This window comes from Genypterus blacodes, unplaced genomic scaffold (assembly GCF_046128005.1).
Source record: "Genypterus blacodes isolate CSIRO-AG114 ecotype Tasmania unplaced genomic scaffold, CSIRO-AGI_Gbla_v1 ptg000007l_1, whole genome shotgun sequence".
NCBI classification, from domain to species: Eukaryota; Metazoa; Chordata; class Actinopteri; order Ophidiiformes; family Ophidiidae; genus Genypterus; species Genypterus blacodes.
In genome coordinates this window covers 3,643,882-3,663,929 of record NW_027466821.1, presented here as the reverse complement: position 1 = coordinate 3,663,929, position 20,048 = coordinate 3,643,882, and the positions used below count along the sequence as shown (strand labels likewise).

The 20,048-nt window shown below is 41.6% G+C and overlaps 4 protein-coding genes across 6 annotated transcripts in view; 2 read left to right on the top strand and 2 right to left on the bottom strand.

Annotated features, from left to right (window-relative positions):
• LOC143002217 (copine-8) overlaps window positions 1–5,664 on the top strand; it is a 56,735-nt gene extending 51,071 nt beyond the window's left edge. For both annotated transcript variants that reach the window (XM_076152214.1, XM_076152251.1), the window contains one exon: window positions 1,559–5,664. In XM_076152214.1, coding sequence (XP_076008329.1) covers window positions 1,559–1,747 — 189 coding nt within the window. In that variant the 3' untranslated portion in view covers window positions 1,748–5,664. The remainder of the gene's footprint in view (window positions 1–1,558) is intronic.
• Window positions 5,665–12,347: 6,683 nt separating this feature from the next.
• Window positions 12,348–15,556, bottom strand: alg10 (ALG10 alpha-1,2-mannosyltransferase). Its single transcript, XM_076152149.1, has 3 exons — window positions 15,097–15,556; window positions 14,584–14,781; window positions 12,348–14,472 (listed from the first exon to the last, which is right to left on the bottom strand). The coding sequence occupies exons 1-3, from the start codon at window positions 15,259–15,261 to the stop codon at window positions 13,411–13,413; spliced, it is 1,425 nt and encodes a 474-aa protein (XP_076008264.1). The 5' UTR covers window positions 15,262–15,556; the 3' UTR covers window positions 12,348–13,410.
• Window positions 15,557–15,650: 94 nt separating this feature from the next.
• Window positions 15,651–17,144, top strand: tprkb (Tp53rk binding protein). Its single transcript, XM_076152180.1, has 4 exons — window positions 15,651–15,907; window positions 15,981–16,103; window positions 16,677–16,853; window positions 16,957–17,144. Exons 1-4 carry the CDS (start codon window positions 15,767–15,769, stop codon window positions 17,041–17,043), a joined length of 528 nt encoding a protein of 175 aa, XP_076008295.1. The 5' UTR covers window positions 15,651–15,766; the 3' UTR covers window positions 17,044–17,144.
• Window positions 17,145–17,252: 108 nt separating this feature from the next.
• On the bottom strand, window positions 17,253–19,493 carry LOC143002183 (L-threonine dehydratase catabolic TdcB-like). 2 transcript variants are annotated; one of them, XM_076152169.1, is made up of 7 exons: window positions 19,276–19,493; window positions 18,883–19,060; window positions 18,606–18,787; window positions 18,385–18,515; window positions 18,157–18,305; window positions 17,978–18,067; window positions 17,253–17,854 (listed from the first exon to the last, which is right to left on the bottom strand). In XM_076152169.1, the coding sequence occupies exons 2-7, from the start codon at window positions 19,058–19,060 to the stop codon at window positions 17,616–17,618; spliced, it is 969 nt and encodes a 322-aa protein (XP_076008284.1). In that variant the 5' UTR covers window positions 19,276–19,493; the 3' UTR covers window positions 17,253–17,615. The 2 variants fall into 2 exon arrangements, with proteins under 2 accessions (XP_076008284.1, XP_076008275.1); XM_076152160.1 differs by having other exon boundaries at window positions 17,254–17,854; window positions 19,387–19,493.
• Window positions 19,494–20,048: the final 555 nt, after the last annotated feature.

Genomic DNA, 20,048 nt, shown 5'->3' with positions numbered 1-20,048 from the left:
ACACACCCTCTCTCTCTTACACACACAGATGATGGCATGCATCCCAATGACCCTATCTGTGAAGCATCTGCAGAGTCTATTTTCCAGTCTGCTTCTCTCTCTCTGATTAAAGTGGGTGAGCAGAGACCCTCAGCTGTGACCCTCAGTGCAGTGTAGCTATTGTAAGAGGAACATTGCACTAAGCTTCCAGTCAGTCAGACACTATCCACTAAAGAAGCCTTTTTCACTTTTCAGGTTTCTGCAATTTTGCCACAGCAGTTTTGAGTGCAGGTTTGACTCACAACAACTCCTAACTCGTGTTCCTATGACAAAAGTTCACATTTGGGTCACATTTGGTATGCAATGAATGTCAACAAACTTGGTTGGCGTCCACACTTCACAGCATATTATTGCCTCTATTTTAAGTATATAATGATATCATCAGCATAGAGGGATACTGAGGCATTACTACAGTCTGATATTATCCCATAACACAAAGTAAAGGGATCTTCAAATCCTTAAACTGGGAATAACCTGCAAAGATATAATAAAGTCATTTATATGGCATGGTTTTATTACTAGCTGTGAAACTATTTGTTTGGTCACTTCTCGATTGCCCGTGACCTTTAGACACCGCTGCCAAGTCCCGCTCGTGCTCTCCCTCCCTCAGCCCACATGGGCGGGAGGTTGAGTTGTTAGTTGGCTTTTTAACAAGCTCACACAGAACACACAGATACACACCAATACAGAGATGATGTAAAAAACCAGTTCCAGTAGTTGTACCAGTTTTGCCTTACAGCCTCTCATTATCAGCCAGCTAAATCGCCCCTTAGTGACACGAGGTTCACAGCCAGGTTTCCCACCACAAATTGGTTGCTCATACGATCCTGCGCACGTAGATGATGAATGGCTCATTAAGTGAATGAACAGAGACGATCTCAGGTCAACAATATCACATGTGACCCGTGGCATCTGAAAATCCACCATGAAATAATGAGTTACATGATGTTGAATTAATGGTTAAAGGAGCCAACAACTGACCTCCAAGATGATTTATATCTATAAAAACAATATTCTATACAGTAGATTAGTAGTGTATTGCAGCCTGGAGTTCCACCCAGTGTGTTTAAATAGGGGAAAATTGTCATTAAAATGCGACAGCAGTAAATTGCACTTCACTCATATCTACATTTCCTCATTATAGTGACCTTAGAGGCCCCATTTTCTATTTCTGAAAGTTCTGAATTCAACAACTTTCTCACCTAATTAGTTTGCAGGGATCTCTCTTCTCTAACGGTAGAGATCTGTGATTCAGGCATGTTATGGTGTTATGATACCTCTTAAGAAATCCTCAAAAACGATCAAATAAAAAGTATCTTTTCATCTTTTTTTTAATAGAAAAAGAAAACTGCCTTCAAAGTAGTTAAATTACCAATTAAAAGGGTTATATTTTTTTTCATCCTCTCCTCTCCCCTCTTTGTCTCTTCTCACTCTTCCCCTTTCATCCCCCTTCCGTCTCATTTTTCCCTCCATTTTCCTCCTCTTTCCCGTGCTGCCTCCCACTCCCCTGCCCTCCCAGTTTGTCCCATTCAGGGACTACATCGACAGGACGGGGAACCACATCCTCAGCATGGCCCGGCTCGCCAAAGATGTCCTGGCCGAGATCCCGGACCAGTTCCTCTCGTACATGAGGACCCGTGGGATCAAGCCGTCGCCGGCGCCACCTCCTTACACGCCGCCGGCGCAGCCTATCCAAACCCAGATATGAGGCGCAAGGAGAGGTCAAGTGACTTTTACCTGCAGAATACTTCCATTTTTATAAAGCCACTCTCCTGGCCTTGCTGTCATGGATCACGGTGGTCTTCAGGAGGCCTTCTCCCGCTGCTTTCAGGAAGAGTCGGACAGGAGAGTGATGCTTTTGAGGACAGGAAAAGCCAACGAGAGCCTGTTTACTTCCACTGATGAGAGTTCCTACCTGCTGTCTGGAGTTTTTTAGGGGTGTGCGGGAAATACTGGACAGGATTTGTGGTGAATTTGCGGGAGCCTGGGAATGTGAATGTGAAGGATAGAAGGAAGGAAAGGAGTGTTTTGGAAACACTATATTGTGAATGTCTCCAGATGATTAAGGAATTACTTGATCATTGTAAATAACTGGAAATATCTAACTCTCTCTCTCTCTCTCTCTCTCTCTCTCTCTCTCTCTCTCTCTCTCTCTCTCTCTCTCTCTCTCTCTTTCTCCCTCTGTCTTTCTCTCACTGTCTCTTTCTCTCTGTATCTCTCTTTCCAAATCACTCACTGTTTACAGTAAATCGTAACAAGGATTTCTACTGTTGATACTTTTATAAAAACTTCAGTACTTTCAATATGAAGCTTGGAATATTCTCTCTCTCTCTCTCTCTCTCTCTCTCTCTCCTTCTCTCCTGGCATGTGAGTCAGGTAGCAGCAGTGCAGGTCCTGGTAGCCCAACTGTACCGTACCGTACCGTGCTGTACTGTACTGTACTGTACTGTATTCTGGTATTTGTATTACCTTTTGCATGAGTGTAGCCTCAGTCAAGTGCATGCATAGTGGCCCTGCACTACCTCTTCTCCCATCTATCTGTCTGTCTGTCTGTCTGTCCGTCCGTCCGTCTCACCTCAACCTGTCTGTCTGTCTGATCATCTGTTTAGACTGTCTGTCTGTCTGCACTGCTCTCAGGCCTCATTCTGTCTGTCTCTGTCTTTCCTACCTGCTGTGTTTCCTTTCAACTACTTCTCTTTTCCTTTTATGGTAATCATGATACAATTTTATTTATACTGTATATTAAACATTATTTTATTTAAAATTCCTTTTCGCAAAATAGCACAAATGCATAATAGTTTCAGTATGAAGATTTGGACACCAGACCATTCCACACACAAATGAAAGGAGTGTGTGTTACAGTTTTGTCCCCGGTTTCGCAGCCAAGTTTAGCTTGATTTTCGCTTTTTTTAAGGCTTTATTTATCTGAAGGATTTCGCAAATCTTTTCACACCGTTTGTTGAATGAAAACACAGCAATTGTCTATTTCTGTCTCTCTCTCTCTCTCTCTCTCCCTCTCTCTCTCTCTCTCTCTCTCTCTCCCTCTCTCCCTCTCTCTCTCTCTCTCTCTCTCTCTCTCTCTCTCTCCCTCTCTCTCTCCTCCACACTGCCTTGGCAGTAGGATGCCCACGTACCCAGGGGTTTTGTCTCATCGTGTCGTACAAATATCACATCCCTGCCCGTGTTTCAAGTGACAGCAGCTGCTCTCAAACGGAGAAAACACTGTTTGAGCCTAAAGAGCCCAGTGGTCAAAAACACAGAGAAAAACCCACTTTCCCTCTGTTGGCTTTTTGTTCCATTTTCTTTTTCCTGGCGTGCATTTTTTATTGCACCTGGCTTCGATAGAGTTTTTTTTCTGTTAGTTTGTATGATGCTTATTTATTTGTGCCAGTCAAGTGTGAAGTCACAGACGGTGTCCAACTTTTTCCAAACAAACACCGAACCAACATCTGTCATGTGGCAAATGAGCGATTTCTGTTGCCGTGAGTGTGAAATGAGGGCGTGTCAGTGATGAACGGTTGTGTTAAATGTGAATATGTTCACAGTTAAAGGAAGTGTTAATATGCTGTATGAACATTATGTCCATGTTAAAGTGAAGGAATATCTTTAACAAATTATAGCAAAATTTGGAATGCAAGAACATTTTAACGCTGTAACGAGAAGTGGAGTGAAAAAAAGTCTTTCTTATGGCACAAAGTTGACAATTCAGCGTTAGAAAGTTTTTGTTCTAGGTTTTCTCTTCTGTGCTCGCCTGTGTTCGACCTGTTGCTTTCAGACTGACTTCATTCTTACACATTCAACAAAGTTGAACAGCTTCCCATTTTCAGAAAGCCAGATTTGAACACAGTTTTGAGAATTTGCCAACTGATTCTCAGAGATGGGAAGGTTTGCTTGTGGCTCAAAAGATGCATTCATTGAAATTTTTATTTAATGGAAATTACTACAAGGAAATAACAAGACACTAGAGCCACGGTCCGTCTGGAATATCCTGAATATTTGTATAATTATTATGTTTTGAGTTGTAGAAATTGGAAGTTGAACCATTTCTAGTTCTTCCTTTTACAATCTCCTCGTTTAGAGTGCCTGTGTGTGTGCGTGTGTGTGTGTGTGTGTGTGTGTGTGTGTGTGTGTGTGTGTGTGTGTGTGTGTGTGTGTGTGTGTGTGTTTGTGTGTGTGGCCCACCCAACGCTTTTAAAGCGAAGCGGACACATCATTAAGCAGTGCAGGTGAATACAAGGAGCTTATTACTGCCTAACCACATCCAAAACACACTCCAAACAGCTGGAGATGCAGCAGTGGTGGGGGTTAAGGTGGGTTTATTACCGCTTAGGTTTGATAGAAATGGCAGAGGAAGGATTTTGTTGTGGTTGAACTGCCTGCTTGTTGACTTCAGTCATGTTTTCATAGATTTGCTATCAGTAGTAAATGAGTGGAAAGCACATGACTGCTTGCATGTGCAAATATTGTGAAGGTTACATGAAAGGAGAATGATGATGGTTTTAGTTGTAACAGGCAGTAGATTGCTGTTGTTGAAGGATAAGTTTAGATTTGATTTTAGTCCACATCAAATCACAGCTGGGAAACTCTGAAAGTGCAGATTCCAAAATAATATACCTGACATTGGAATATAATTATATGATGTATAATAGTAATAATGATATTGATTATAATAATAATATTGATTGTAACTCACACTTACATCTGGATTTTCCCCATTTCCTACAGCACTTACACACACACACACACACTATGTGTGTGGTGTTGCTCATATATCTGTTTTTCATCAATCTGGAGGATTAAATTCTTGATCCACAAGGTGGCATTGTTATCCCCAGGTCAGCCCCGAACTACTTTAAATGTGTTGAGCAGGGCACAAAAGACACACACACACACAAATACAACCTAATCGCCATGTCATTCGGGGCAGTTTTGGGTTCGCCAAACATCTTGTTTTATGTATTCAATTTTCCTTCATTGTACTGCAGCTCACCACCATTGCCAAGCCCCATAAAGCTGTGAGTGTGTGTGAATGCATACGTGTGTGAATGCATGTGTTTGATATACAGTATGTGTGTGTGTGTGTGCCCCATTGAGGCACCTTTATAAGAGTGTTTTAATAGACCATGTGAGGTGTTCACACACATGAGATCTTTGTTTACTAAAGCTATCCAAATATTATATTGTATGCTCGTCATATCTTCTTAACAACGTGCACTATGTTTGCATGGACAGTTTTACAGAGGATGCACCAGTTCCTTTTTGTTAAAAAATTACGTGTTTTGAAATATACAAATCTATATGACAAATTTAACTGTACAAAATGGCCTTAAATCTTTCATAGATATTCTTGGAATTGTGCGATGCCTTCTTGAGAGAAAACTAATTGTTTAAGGAATTCTAATTGTGATCTATTTTGTGCCAGTGTTTCTATTTGCTTTCTAGTGTATTTCCTTTGCACAAGTTCTGAAAAACTTATCTTGTACTTTTTTGAAAATGTGATTAATCAGAGAAAGCATGGCTGAAGTACTGATTGTCTAATAATCCATATGATAGATGACTATTTCTGTATCGAACTACGGATTTTTAAATAAATATTCATATTAAACACAAAGATGGTTAAAATGACATTGGATGTACTTGTGTTTTCTTAATCATTTATTTTCTGGGCTTCACTTAACACCAGGTTTGAAGTAACAGTCTGCCTGCCTTGATTGTTTTGGTTATTGATCAGTGATTAAAATGCTCTGGCGTGGGAGTGAACTGAGCTATTTTAAAGTTTGTGGTTTTATCGCTGCTAAGTGGGCAAAAGTGGCAAACGCATATGCAGATTAGCAACTGGGAGCGTGGAAGCGTGGGCAGGAGTTGGATTTATTTATTTATTTTTAGATCTTATATAAAACGGTGAAGGAAAGCAAATGTTACTAATGAAAAAGAGTCTTTACAGCTCCGTGTGAATCGCTGATCATCAAGATTCACTTTTTGCACCCTTGAGAAGAGCGAGGGGCCCCAGAGAGCCTGTGATGTGTCTTATTCTAAACTTTCCAAGGGCGCGATACAACTTCTGGCCAATCAGCTGAATCCAGTAGTTAGTATCATACAGCACCAAGTTCTGTATAAGTCTAATCTTTACATGTTATGAAAAGCGCTAATTAGTGTCGTGTTCATCTGCTTTGTCCATCACAGCACAACCAGCGCACGAATTTGTTCGTGTATCGTCGAGCTGTCAGCATCAGTTCTCGCCATCCGGCTCATTAGGGCCTTCCATATGAACATGTGTCAGCCTCGTGCGGATTTGTTGATAATCACTACCTTAAAGAGTAACAGGAGATGACGAGTCATTTCAAAGTAAGGAAGCCAGACTAGATTTCAACTGTTGAGCTTGATTAGAGAATAGAATGTGGAAGAACACATTGAAGGTATCAGTATGTATTGCAGTTGGAGCCCTTGGTTCTGACCCTCATCCCAGCTGCTTCACTCCATTTCTGACATACTGACATATAAGCGCATACGCACCAACGATAATTGTTTGAAAGTTACTTTAAAATGTGCCCTGATTGATTACACAGGTGTGAAAAAGGCTTCAGGCTGAGAAGACGGTGACCTGATTAATGCGTCGCCTGAAACAAGAACATAAGAGGACATAACAACGCTGAATACATGCCACCTAAGCTCGCAAGGTCAGAGAATACCCACGTGTGTGTGTGTGTGTGTGTGTGTGTGTGTGTGTGTGTGGACCCAGGTGAGTTTGTTCATTATACTTGGCTGCAGTTGAGATATAAATAGCGTTCATATTTCCATCTGAATTTACCTTTGAGCAAGACGGTTCTATAGTGACATTAACATGAAGTTACGAAAACAAAATGTCTGTAAACATACACAGTGACTCACTCATAAAACTAAATAAATAATAGTATGTATGATAAAAAAAGGACAATCAAATGTGTAGATTTGTGTAGAATATTACAGAATAGGTATAAAACTGCAAATGTTGCTGCATGGTCGCCTCATGCTGCTATAAATACAGTAACTTTATAATTTTCCGAGAGTCCCTTGGGGCCGGGGGAGGAGAGGGATGCATTGATTAAGGGGCGAGCTGAAGCAGGGTGAGCGAAAGGCGCTAAAATCACTGTCAATCAACCGCTGATGTGAAGCCAGGAGGGAGAGTGTGTGAGAACAAAGACACGCACACATAAGACAGAAAATCAACAGAAAGGCGGACAAATATAATGACTTATGTAAAACAATGGTGTTCATTTTATTTACTATTGATGTATTGTTAATGTATGCAGCCAAAACATGAACCAATGAGAACCAGAAACCAATATTTATATGGAATAATGTGACTTTATATTAGTCAAATTAAATTAAAAAGACAGTAACATGTGAAGAATAATAAAAAATTAAATGTTATTGAATTAAAATGGTGCTGCAACATTGTCATTAACGCTCATAATTCCTGAAGTTCTAAACACTCGAGCACAATACTGAGCCCTACTGTAAGGAAACCAAACTTTAACTCCTTAATTGTTTAAATACTCGTTCAACAGATGATTATGTGGTAATTAGTGGACAAAAGGTGGTGTGACGTTCCGTCCCTTAAAAAGACTTGATGTCTTAATGTGTGAGTAAGTCAGCCGCTCTAATGAACACTGTGGTTTGGTGTCTGTCAGCCGGGGTCATAATTATGTTCACATGTCATTTCCTGACACAGCCCGTAGCTTAGCAACCCGCCACGGAGACGCCGCTAAAGTTGGACCTCATTTGAATATTTCCATGAGTATTAAATAAAATAAAATGAAAGGTGTGCAGAGACACGGCCTCCGTAAATGTGAATATTCCTGTACACACACACACACACACACACACACACACACACACACATCAAATGTCAAACTTTTACAGACACAAACAGTGAAATGTGGGCAGATTGCATAATTACTGTGTGCCATGACTAAAACAAAGCATGTTATGGCTCCTCCGCCCACCACACACCCACACTGCTCCTTTATATAGAACATTTTCTCGTGTACAATAATTGCTTCTTTTTTTTTTATTTCTATGTGACAGCACAAACCTGGTATACCTTCATAATATAGAGGAGCTTCATGTAGATCTGGTTTATAAAATGCATAAACATCTCAGGCATATGATTGAGCTCTTATGTGTTATTCATATACTGTATATCATAGAGTGTGACTCGACTGATGCTGGGTGAATTTGTTGATTTTTCAAAGCAAATATTAGGGATTAGTTCAACAAAAAAAAAATGAGATCTTGAAAAATGTCCATACTGTTTGTCAGGATGGGATTAAAAGATTAAACCCTATGTGAGTTCCCTTCCCATCCATCCATCCATTTCCAACCGCTTATTCGGGGTCGGGTCGTGGGGGCAGGAGGCTGAGTCGGGAATTTCCAGGCGTCACTTACCTAAGCACATTTCCTGCTCCTCCTGTGGAATCCCGAGGCGTTCCCAGGCCAGATGAGATATATAATCCCTACAGCGTGTTCTGGGTCTGCCTCAGGTTCTCCTCCCAGTAGGGCGTGCCCGGCTCGATTTTTGTTTATTTTTGTTTATTTTTATCACCACTTCTTTACTTTAAGAGAGATTCCCAATTTTCTTAAACATGATGAAATGTTTTTGCTGTTTTTTGGTTCATTAATGCAAAATGAAGCAGGTTCCCTAAAAGTTCCAACAACAAATTGACTTTTGCCTTTATTAATTCTGGTCTTGAAAAGTCAAAACTACAGCCATGAATTATTTTTAAAGACAAATCACAACCGCAAGAAAACTAAATTATATCTCAAGATAATCAAATGAAATAAGAAGCTGAGAGAATTCAATGAACAGAAATTAAGTAAGAGGTGAAGATTTTGTTGCAATTCTTCTTCATTAGTGCATAAATAACAGTAAGCGAGACGAAAAGCCAACTACGCCTCTCAGTTGGGTGCATGTGTGTTTGCGTGTGTGTGTGTGCCTGTGTGTTTGCTCTCTTGGCGCGTTCAATATTGCAGATACACACTCACACAGGGAAACCATACCTCTGTCTTAATTAGCAGTACATAGGAGGACACTTGTTCTCACTAACCTGGCTTGATACATTATGCATCAGGGCTCTGTGTTTACACGTGGCTCTGGTTGTGTGTGTCTGTGTGTGTGTGTGTATGAGAGAGAGAGAGACAGAGAGAGAGAGAGAGAGAGAGAGAGAGAGTACTATTTCATTATGCTGTGAGATAGGAGGCAGATGCATGATGCGCCAGTGGCCATGTTGCCTTCAAAATTTTTTGTGTTTGTGTGTGTGTGGGTGTGTTTGAAAGAGAGAGAAGTAATGGGACATTGGGGAGTTAGATGAATATTTAATGTATACACACAATGTTTCTTGCAGTGTGTTTGTGGACATTTTCACACTGAAAGTTGGCCATGACTAAGTGTGTGTGTGTGTGTGTGTGTGTGTTTGTGTGTGTGTGTGTGTGTGTGTGTGTATCCAGATATAGGGGCGTGGGTGTATGTGAATATGTGAATGCGTATAGACATGTTGACATGGGTGTGTGTGTGTGTAAAGGGGTGTATAGGGAGATGACCGATATAAAGTGACAGTGTGTAGTGTGTCAGATGGGGCAGAGAATCATCTGACAGAAGTGACCTCACCACACTTTGCTGACATACACACAAAGCAGGCCCATATCCATGAAAAGCTAGAATTTCAGTCACCCATGTTGTGTAATACACACATCTGACGTGAAGTCGGATGTGTCAAGAAGCAGATATAAGATGAGCAGAGTGTGTGTGTGTAAATATTATGATAAATCATCTGTTGGTTATGGAATGTAGAGGAAGAGTGTGTGCTCTATTGTCCCCCAACTGTCAGCTGTGAGACATTTCTTCTTCTTGTATGTTTACATTAAACACCGATGACTTCTACACTATATGGATGAATACTCTCTGGAATAATAAGGATTTATGTTGCACTCAGTGTTATATTTTTGATTTGTTATATTATTGTGCTTCACTGCAGGCTTTTATTCCGTTAGAAGGAAGGTCAAACTGCTGCACAGAGTAATTATGGTGACATCCCGGAGGATACAGGATGAAGGTGCAGACGAAGAGAAATATCATAAAAAAATAGTAATTAATTACAATAATAATCAAATAAATAATCACTGTCACAAAGTTCCTAAACTTGTTTTTCGCCTGTGGTTCTGTTCTAAAACTTCGAAAACATGCTGTTATAGTGGTGCACGCCACGAAAAAAAAGTTTCACTTCATACCTGAGCTGAGACGGTAATAAGTATAGCTTCCTCGAATGTCTTCCTCCTCTTCCCCCTCCAGCTCTTCCTCCTCCTAATTATTTTCTGTTCTTTCATGATGTAAACTCACGCAGTAATTAAGTAGCCATCTCTGACTACATTTCAAAAACAAATCTTTGTGTTATCCCACCTTTGGCTGTGAGAAACAAAAAGCTCTCCCTTCAGGCTCCAGTTCTAATTAATTTTACAAAGTTCTCTGAGGCATCAAACATGTTAAGCCTTGGAGGGAAGTATAGAGCCGTGTGTGTGTGTATGTGTGTATGTGTGTATGTGTGTATGTGTGTATGTGTGAATGTGTGTTTGTCCAAAAACTGAAAGAGAGAGAGAGCAGGAGGTAGAAAATACAAGGAAACAGTAAGCACATCATCAATATATCAGTAAATGCAAATCCAGCCACTTCAGCCGAGAGGGAAAAAATACTTCTTGAACACTTTCCACACATCCTCCTTTCCCGGGAGCTCATTCTGGCAGTTAACACCGCAAGTAACATTATGAATTCAAGACTGTTCACTCCATCTTCATTTAGCTAGAAGAAAATAGGACTGGAAACAAAACTGAAACAAAATCCATGTTTGTCTAACAGCTTCACGCTCCCAAAGGGCCTCAGATGTGTCATCCTCTAAATGCAAATCCGGCCTGTAATCCTGTTCCACAGCGCCACTCAGTGGACATAGTTATGGTCTTGATTTAGGGAACCCGGAAGTCCCAGATATCATCCATTTTTTCCCCTGTTGATAGAGATTTAAATATCAGATCAATTGTATCTTCAGATCAAGTAATAATTTCTGTAAAATACACAGATATGGCCCAGTAACAATGAAAACGTACACATTTGATCATATATAATATTGAATCTTTTGTTTAATGTACACTTTTGTTTAATCTACACTCACAGATCTATGATTGGCACCTCGATTTAAAAATAAATAAATCTATAACTCATCCATAAATCAAAAATCAATATGGGAGGGGCAGCCATACATATTCAAAAGTGGAACCCAGCTGCTTCAAAGTGTGACATCAAACCAAACAACGTACACACACAAGCTTAATGGTGTAATCAGCACTTGTATAATCATCTCAGTTTGACTTTATTAAAGCCTCTCCTGTGAGCTGCCCCCCTGCTGCTCGCTGTAATTAGAATTTTGTAATGATATGAGTTAAATGGAGAACAATCCGTCCCTCTGGTTTGTGTGTGAGGGCAGAGTCATGCAAAATCCCTCAAATTACTGGGAGCCACAAAGCGATCAATAGGTTTTAGTGTCATTATGCACCGCTGAAAGTCAGAATCTGCTAATGAGATCTGTATGTCTGTGTCTCGCTGTACTTTGCTTTTATTCAAAGACGCTGACATTGTTCGAGCTTACATTCAGACGTACATGACATACAATATGGTTTATATTTGGGATTAAAACAAGAGGAAAAGCTGAGTTGGGCTATTTTACTGTGATACAGTAGGTCAGGAATGCACAATGTTGTCTGTCCGATGGCCGATACCTCCCCCAAGTGTCTGGATCCGAAGCTCACACTGACGCGTTCCAAATCTGATTCATTTTGTGGATCTTCTTTAATTTGTTCAAATGCATATATGCTTGATTTCGTACGACAGTCAGTTTATTAGTCGTGAACTGCAGAATTATACAAAATAACATTATAAATCCTATCTATCTGTTTCTGTAGATCAATGTTATGTAACGTCAAGGAAACTGACACTTATGACATCACAAGGGTACTGCTGCAATTGGTGCTTAAGAATACAAGGAGCTGAAGCCATTTCAAAGCTTTGTATTGTTTGAAACCACTGAAGTATGAAGAGTGCTTTTAGTTTGCATGGTTTGGCATGACCCTCGACTCTGCAGTGCCCCCTACTGGCTCAAAAGCCTACAAACAGTTGTAAACTGAATTTAATGTTTAAAACTGGTGGAGCTCTGCAGCCATTCCAAAGAAAATAATTGGGTTGAAGTGTGTGTGTGTGTGTGTGTTTTGAGATTAACATACACAACTTAATCTGCATGAGTGACTTTATTGGTCTCTATGATTGTATGGAAGCAGCACACAGCACTGGACTGATTGGTGCAGGTGGTAACACACTCGAAAACAAATGATCTGGACACAAACAAAACAAAAACAATAGTCTGAATGGCAGCAACACTGTGTGTGGTGTGTTTGAACAAGAAATTACATGAAATCGTGAGATAAATTGGACTTTTTGTAGAAATATTCTCAACCGATATACCGACTGTTACCCAGGACAGTGAATGAAGGAATGACTTTAGTGAAAGAAACAGGCAAAACATTCACGAGGCGCACAAATCAGACACAGTTACATGGCTGAAACTGAAGGTAACAAAGTAAGCACAAAGTAAACATTAACTCTCCCTAAACAAACAAACTAATCACCAAAGTATTACCGGAACAAAATGACAGACAGAGAAGAAAACCATAAACCCAACACACACGTACAGGATATCCTCAATTTGCTGGTCTTCACACATGATTTTTCCCTAGATTACAATCAAATTACTTTTGAAGATTGATCAGTAGAATACAAACAAGCAAAAACACCATTAGAAAAGCATCTAATTCCGTAAAAATTCAAAATAATTTTTCATTATGGCTCACTTTTTGGTCTCTTTAATCATATTTACAGTGAACAGTCACGTACACGCAAAAAGGGGATCCAAAGGACAGCATTTTTACATTTGCAGTCAGGAGAAAGCCTGTCACATAGATAAACACTGCTACAAAAGCCAGATTGAGCCTGTTTACCGTATCTCACTCACACACACACACACACACACACACACACACACACACACACACACACACACACACACACACACACACACACACACACACACACACACACACACACACACACACACACACACACACACACACACACACACACACACACACACACACACACACACACACACACACACACACACACACACACACACACACACCTCAGCAATAGTCTGTGTATATCTATGGCGATCTCTCTTACATCCTCTCTCATTTGGGTCATCAGGCTGCTTGGAAGCATCCTGTCGTTCCTTCTGTTCACCACATGAACCTCTGCGTGGCGTTGCTGTCGGGCCACTGAAACATCTTATTGATGAAGACGTAAACCGTGGCTGTGTTGACCGCCACGTACAGGACGAACTCGGCGATGAGTCTGGCGAGAGAGGGGAGGGGCGTGTGGAGGCGGTACATCAGGTACGGAACGATGAAGTATCTGAATTCCAAAAGCTTCTGGGGTACCGTCGCGGCCAGCAGGCACACCAGGAACGCCAGGGTCCAGAAGAGCGAGCGTGACTTGAGTGAGTCCATGAAATGCCACGCGGCGAACACGTACACTGGGACGAGGAGGAAGCGTACGAGCTCGTGCCTCTGGTAGAGCTTTTTCCAAACGTAGAAGGGGAAATGGCGGTTGTCTGCCAGTAGGTACTTGTGGACGAAGGTGAACTTCCACACCAGGAGCAGGAAAAGGCCGGCAAGGAGGAGGAAAAACACTGGTTGTTTTTTCAGAGCCTGCAGAAAGTGAATGAGGCGGTGGTAACACAGCCATGTGGGGAGGGAGAAGAAGAGGGTGAAGGAAAAGAAATAGAGGAGCTGAGGGAAGTTGAGGCAGGCCTCGTGGCTCGTCCTGTCGCCCACCACTATCCCATCATTTAACAACACAAACGCCAGGAAACCTACGCCGACCACAGCATAAGGCCACGTCACCAGCAGCACAGACTTCACGTTATTGGGCGTGGTGAAGAACTCCAAGGCGAAGGCAATGACTTTCTTGGCGCCGCTGAAAGACAGCGGCACCTGAGCAGGCAGAGACTTCTCGTCCCTCTTTTTGGAGTGCTCTACCCTCCAGGTCTCGTCCATTTTCCCGGCCACCAGCGTTCCGGCGCAGAAGACCACCCAGATGATGTTGGTCTGGCGGAAGAGCACTGCGCCAATGCCGAGGAGTGCAGAGGCCTTGTGGCAACCGTAGAGCGCCATGAGGTAAGTGAAGAGGACGAAGAAGGTCGATCCGGCGTCTGTGTAGTAGAGGAAGTTGAAGAAGTAAAGCACAGGGAAGGTGGAGAGCGAGAACGCCATCAGGACTCGGCGTGAGGCTGAGCGCGTCTACAAAACAGAAGGGGGACAGATTAGAAGACCAGCAATAACAATGGAGACAGTCTATTTGATGTCCCCTTCGTATTATGAGGAAACACAACACGTGGACTCTGGTCTTACCTTCTCCCTAAGGTGCAGTTTGGAGATGAGGAGATAGAGCAGGTACAGGTTGCCACAGTTGAAGAGCAGGTTGATGAAGCGCAGCATGGCTGTGGAACAAACCACCGCTCCTTTCAGGTCAGCCAGCCACACCACAGGCTTGATGACCCCCACTGACACCAGGTAAAGGCCCGGGAGAGTCGTGATCATGGGGTCCCACTGTGAAGGGGCGGAAATAATGGAGACGTCACTTTGAATGATTGAGTTTTTGTGCGCTTTAGTAGATTTTCAGGTCTAAAACTGACAGAAAAGGTTAACATGTACGTTTATAGACATATGCCAACAACAATTGATGCAATACTTTCACGCACATACACATATACATGACTAATGCCTTTCTATATGGCCCGTATGTAGATTAAAACATCTGCAATCTGTCGCATCATTTCAGACTGCCGTTAATCCCTCAGACAACAATGCTGAAATCCATAATCTCGCTTTGACGCTGCTCTTCTATTCAAAAAGCCACTTTACCTCGCTGAATTTCCCATGGCAGTATTTCTGAGCTTGCGGGACGTGGAAGATCTCGTCCATGTACGGCTCCCTTTGTTCCCGAGTAATTTTGGAGAACATGAGGCACGATATTAAAAAGTTTGTGCTGCACACAGCCGTGAAGATGTAGCCTTCAAATTTCTCCATGATGGACGGTGGAAAATGACGTTAAGGAGACGCCGCCGAAGAAGTTAGCTCTTATACAGCTGTCTCTACCGCCAAACCACTCGTTCTGCGCATTAAAATGGCTGTTTAATTTACAAATCTAAACGGGAAGGAACGATTTCATACCGCCCAGAAATGACAAGCGGAAGAGCTTGTCCTTTTTGACAGCTGGCGGTCCGTCCGTGAATACGGTAACTAACAGAGACAATTACGATTAATCTTTATTCCAGAGTAATTTCATAAAACTATCAAACAGTAATATAAACAAGAGTAAATAATATATCTACAAATTGGAAGCTTTAAAATGTACCAGTATAAAAATGTTTTGTTGTTTTCACACGAAACTTTCACGAAACAGGAAGTTTCCTCGCGAGCGGTGCCGCAGTGTTATTGTTCCCCCCTGGAGTACGGATGCACGCATGGAACCGTAAAGCACGTTGACTTTTATGAAAATTTCCTGATATTTCGTCTCATATTTAAATACAGCATGCATCTTACACAACAGTTAGAGCTTTTCCCTAACCACAAGGTGACTCTGATACTATTCAAAGACGTGAAAAATGCCGCGGAGTTGAGACAAAGCGCCGTGGAGGGTCAGATAAATGGAGCCTTGATCAACCCTACAATGGTAAAGCCTGTTTCTCGGCTAACTTCGGTTTATTTAAAATTGTAATTAATTGCACCCGTTTATTCTTTTACAGCTGGTGAGTCCTTTCCAAGTGCAGGTAGCTGCCAACAAGGCTGTTCACTTCAACAAATCTGGGAAGATGAAGACAAGAAGTTTATATTCAGAGATCATCTTCAACCTGTCGCCAACTAATAATGTAAGTAACTAAACCCAGACATTCGTACAAACTTAAGAATGTTGAAATTAACCTATTTATTTGTACATTTAAAATGTGTCTTTTAAATGTGCTTGCTCACGGGGCTTCTTTCAATGCTCTGTGTTAAGTGCCAGTTTGTTGTGATTTAGCGTTATAAAAATAAAGTTGAATTGAAATAAAGTTGAGTTAAACTTCAGACATCATGATATTCATTCATATTATTGGTTTTACCTTCAATCGCTTCCTAAATAATAGCACGTTATCTCAGAAGCTTGTTCTGTGATAACTTTTTATATTGATTACACGCAGGTCACATATTGTATTTAATTTGCTTTGATCTCCAAATCTGGAAAATCCGTCAGGTTTTTTCACAAACAACAAGAAACAAGAAAGAATATAGTTGCCATAATTACAGTACAGAAGATTAGGCTATTTTCATCCCAGCTGTTTAGAACAAAGTCTTTAAAAGAGCCCGGAAATGTCTTCAAAACAGTTTTAAGTGTCATCAAATAACAAGATGGATTTTCCAAACTTGTGTTTTGCTTCTGCTTACATTTTTCATCACGAATACAGATCTCAGAGGCCTTTAAAAGGTTTGGGATCACAGATGGCGACGCCTCCGTCCTGGTGGTTCTGGTTCACGAGGAAGACGAGTCCCAGCTCGTGTCGGGCATCGCAGCCAAAGTGGACGGACAGCAGGTCTCTTTGAAAGAGCTTTCCTCGCTGTCGGATGCTGCCAAGATCAAAAAGGTGCTACGGCTTTGAATGACTCGAACGAGATAATGTGAACACCTGCATGTATGTGTGAAAAAATGAATACACACGTTTTTACTCCCTTTTTTGTCTCTTTCAGCTGTACAAAGTTACGTCTCAGGAGGAGAAATGCGGGACTCTTGTGGACGCGATTGTTTGCAGAATGGCCACTAAAGATGTCATGTAACTACAAGAAGCTTTAACAACCTGACTTTTCTTATATACAATCGGTTGCTTTTTTCCTACATGACTCCCAAATTAAATTCCGTCTTATTTTTTTAACATCTTCATGAATTTGTCTTTTCTTTCATTTGTGTATCCATATGACCCAGTGACAGATGGTAAAGATGTAGTTAGTGGAGTCAGATCACTGTCATCATTGAGTAATATTTTAAATTCTCACAGGTTTGGAGGCTCCCATCCTTTACTAATTTTGCTGTTTTTATTACTGAATTCTGAGGGTTGAGCTTCGTTTTAACGCAACTGGGACAAAGATGTTTATGTGGGGCTTGTAGTGCCCCAATATTTGAACACTTTCAACACATTCGGGTTTGGATTGGAAATCATCATATCAGCCAAACCATCTGAGGCAGAAACATCATTTGTCTCAACAATGAAAACGGATCAAAGGGTTTCTCTGAAATATACAGTGGTTTGTTTAATTTGGAAACTTCATTTCATTTGTATCAAAACAGTTATGTAGAAATGTGCTCTGACCAATAGACAAGTCTAACCCAAGACAAGTCTAATAGACTAACCCTAACCCAAGTCGGCGAGCTCGTCTTTGCCGATGTTCCCTCCGCTTAGGATGCAGACGATGTTCTTCCCTTCCAGGTCAGGTATCTTACCGTTAACAATAGCGGCGAAGGTGGCAGAACCCGAGGGTTCTACCACGAGTCCTGACTTGTACAGCGCGGTCACAGCCGCCTTGATCTCCTCATCGCTCACCAGGGCGATTCCTTCTACGTAGCGGTGGCAAAGTTCGTACGGCAGTGCGCCTGGACACAAGACATAGGAGATGTCCATACAGTAAAGGCATTTTACTGAGTCGGGTGCAGAGGAACAGTAAATAATATTACATCAATGAAGACACTGCTTAGTAAAGAGAACTTGCACAGTACCTGCAAAAGGCGGGGCAAGTCCTGAGGCGATGCTCTTCGTGTCCATCCCCACCGGCTTCTTCTCGATAAAACTTCTATGCATCGTACAGGCTGGAACAAACAGAGCAAAGAAGAGGAAGACTTGCATATTACTGATGGAAATTGCAGAAAAGGATTCCCGGTTGTGTTTCTGCTCTTACCTCCTTCTGGTTCCACGCCGTAGATCCTGGTCTTATCGCAGCCCGACAGTTTGATGGCAGCAGCTACACCGGCCAGCAGCCCCCCTCCGCCACAACACACCACCACCACATCGGGCTCGCTCACCACCTCCAGCACCTCCATACCTAGACTAGACACATAAAACCTGGTCTAAATCTGGTTAAGAGTCTGTAAATCCTTCTTTGGGGATTGATCAGCCTGGACTGTACCTGGCATGTCCGGCGATTAGATCCAGGTCATCATAGGAGTGCAAGAAGGTCATGTTTTCCTCCCGAACACAGTGGTTCACCACATTCATCAGACAGGAGGTTGGAACTCTCTCCACCTCTACCCCAAAATTCTGAAGAACAGAATGAAGTCATTAGTTTGAATATTTTTGCTTCTCAAACTGTTATAATATCCATATTCCAGTCAGCAGATGACCTCTGACCTGTATGAGGATGGATCTGGATGCTGGGGCAGTTTCCGGCATCACCACCTTGCCCTTTGACCCGTAGTGTTTTGATGCATACGCAAAAGACTTCCCATAGTTCCCTGCAGACATGGTAACAAGGTGGCCCCCCTTTGGTCTCCGGGCAAACTGATTGGCCACTCCTCTGATCTTAAAAGAACCTGTGAGTCAAACACAGACCCAAAGCAAACAATCTCAACATCTGTGGTATAATGAAAATGAGATCAAATGTGGATACAGAATCTGGTTTCCACACCGGTTCTCTGCATGTTCTCCAGTTTGATGTGGATGTTGCAGTTGACGCTGAGCTGTAGGGTGGTCTGACACCACGGGATCATGGGAGTGTTGATGACACCCAACGGGCTGCTCCTCACCGTATCCCTGGCCTCCCTCAATAGACTGAGGGTGATGTCTTTTGCAGACACTTCGGACATCTGTGTTTATGTGAAAATCACAGAATTCAAGAGGGTAATATCAGAATTCAGTCACCGTTTTGCCAAGTTAAACTTAAAATGCTGTTTGTTGCAACACACCCAGGATCATAATTGTGGTATTTTACTTAAACCATGGCAGATTTCACTGCTTTAACTTACATCTAAAACACACAGCTTCTTTGACAATCCAGCTGAAATCTGTGTACTTAACTAACCCCGTCAACTTGTAAGTGGATGACGTTCCGACGCCGCTAACCACAGAAGCTTAAACAGCCCAAATCAATGCACCACTATGGGTCATTTCAAATATTAACACTTAAACTCACTTTTAGTCATATATGGACAACTGGAGAAGCAGGATATATGCACACACTGTAGAATTTACATGTAAACTAATACCATCACACAGCTGGCGAAACTGCTGCACACTTGCGTAAACAGGAAACCAAACGAGCCTTTCAAAGTAATACCCAAAAATATCAAATCTGTTCCCAGAGGTGAATTTTCCTCACTTACCTCTCAAAGATAACCTATCGTACATCTTTGCAGCTGACTGAGGTATTTTTAAAAAAAATTAAATCTTAAGGGGATGTAATATTTATCTATTACAATTTTTAGTTGCACTGTGTCCAGGATGGGAGATAAACTGTTTATATTGGTTCAACACACAACTTAAACTCCACAATAACGAAAAAATAGTTTATTAGTTAATATTTCAGAAGTGCTTTTCATGCTCTCCGATCTATTTTGCTGCGAAGGTCTGTTTACATACAGCTGCAGAGAAGGATAAAGGCCGCCATCTTTCGGACGTAATTTAAAATGCAGTCTCAGTTATACATCCTGAAAACGGAACATTGAACGCAAAAATGGATGAAGAGCTGACGTGATGATATTTTGGAAAATATCGATTATCTACACCACATTTTAAAATTAATAATCAGCAATAGCATTTGTGTTCATTGGTATATCGTCCAATTATATTTAACGA

What these genes read in the sequence shown, in the direction of transcription:
- alg10 (XM_076152149.1), bottom strand. Translation starts at nt 15,261, where the DNA reads ATGGAGAAATTTGAAGGCTACATCTTCACGGCTGTGTGCAGCACAAAC. An exon ending in GCCATGGGAAATTCAGCGAG is followed by an intron (nt 14,782 to 15,096) that starts GTAAAGTGGCTT and finishes GCCCCTTCACAG; the next exon opens with TGGGACCCCATGATCACGAC. An exon ending in AACTGCACCTTAGGGAGAAG is followed by an intron (nt 14,473 to 14,583) that starts GTAAGACCAGAG and finishes TCTGTTTTGTAG; the next exon opens with ACGCGCTCAGCCTCACGCCG.
- tprkb (XM_076152180.1), top strand. Translation starts at nt 15,767, where the DNA reads ATGCATCTTACACAACAGTTAGAGCTTTTCCCTAACCACAAGGTGACT. An exon ending in CCTTGATCAACCCTACAATG is followed by an intron (nt 15,908 to 15,980) that starts GTAAAGCCTGTT and finishes ATTCTTTTACAG; the next exon opens with CTGGTGAGTCCTTTCCAAGT. An exon ending in ATGCTGCCAAGATCAAAAAG is followed by an intron (nt 16,854 to 16,956) that starts GTGCTACGGCTT and finishes TGTCTCTTTCAG; the next exon opens with CTGTACAAAGTTACGTCTCA.
- LOC143002183 (XM_076152169.1), bottom strand. Translation starts at nt 19,060, where the DNA reads ATGTCCGAAGTGTCTGCAAAAGACATCACCCTCAGTCTATTGAGGGAG. An exon ending in CCAGATCCATCCTCATACAG is followed by an intron (nt 18,516 to 18,605) that starts GTCAGAGGTCAT and finishes TCTGTTCTTCAG; the next exon opens with AATTTTGGGGTAGAGGTGGA. An exon ending in ACTTGCCCCGCCTTTTGCAG is followed by an intron (nt 17,855 to 17,977) that starts GTACTGTGCAAG and finishes TCTTGTGTCCAG; the next exon opens with GCGCACTGCCGTACGAACTT.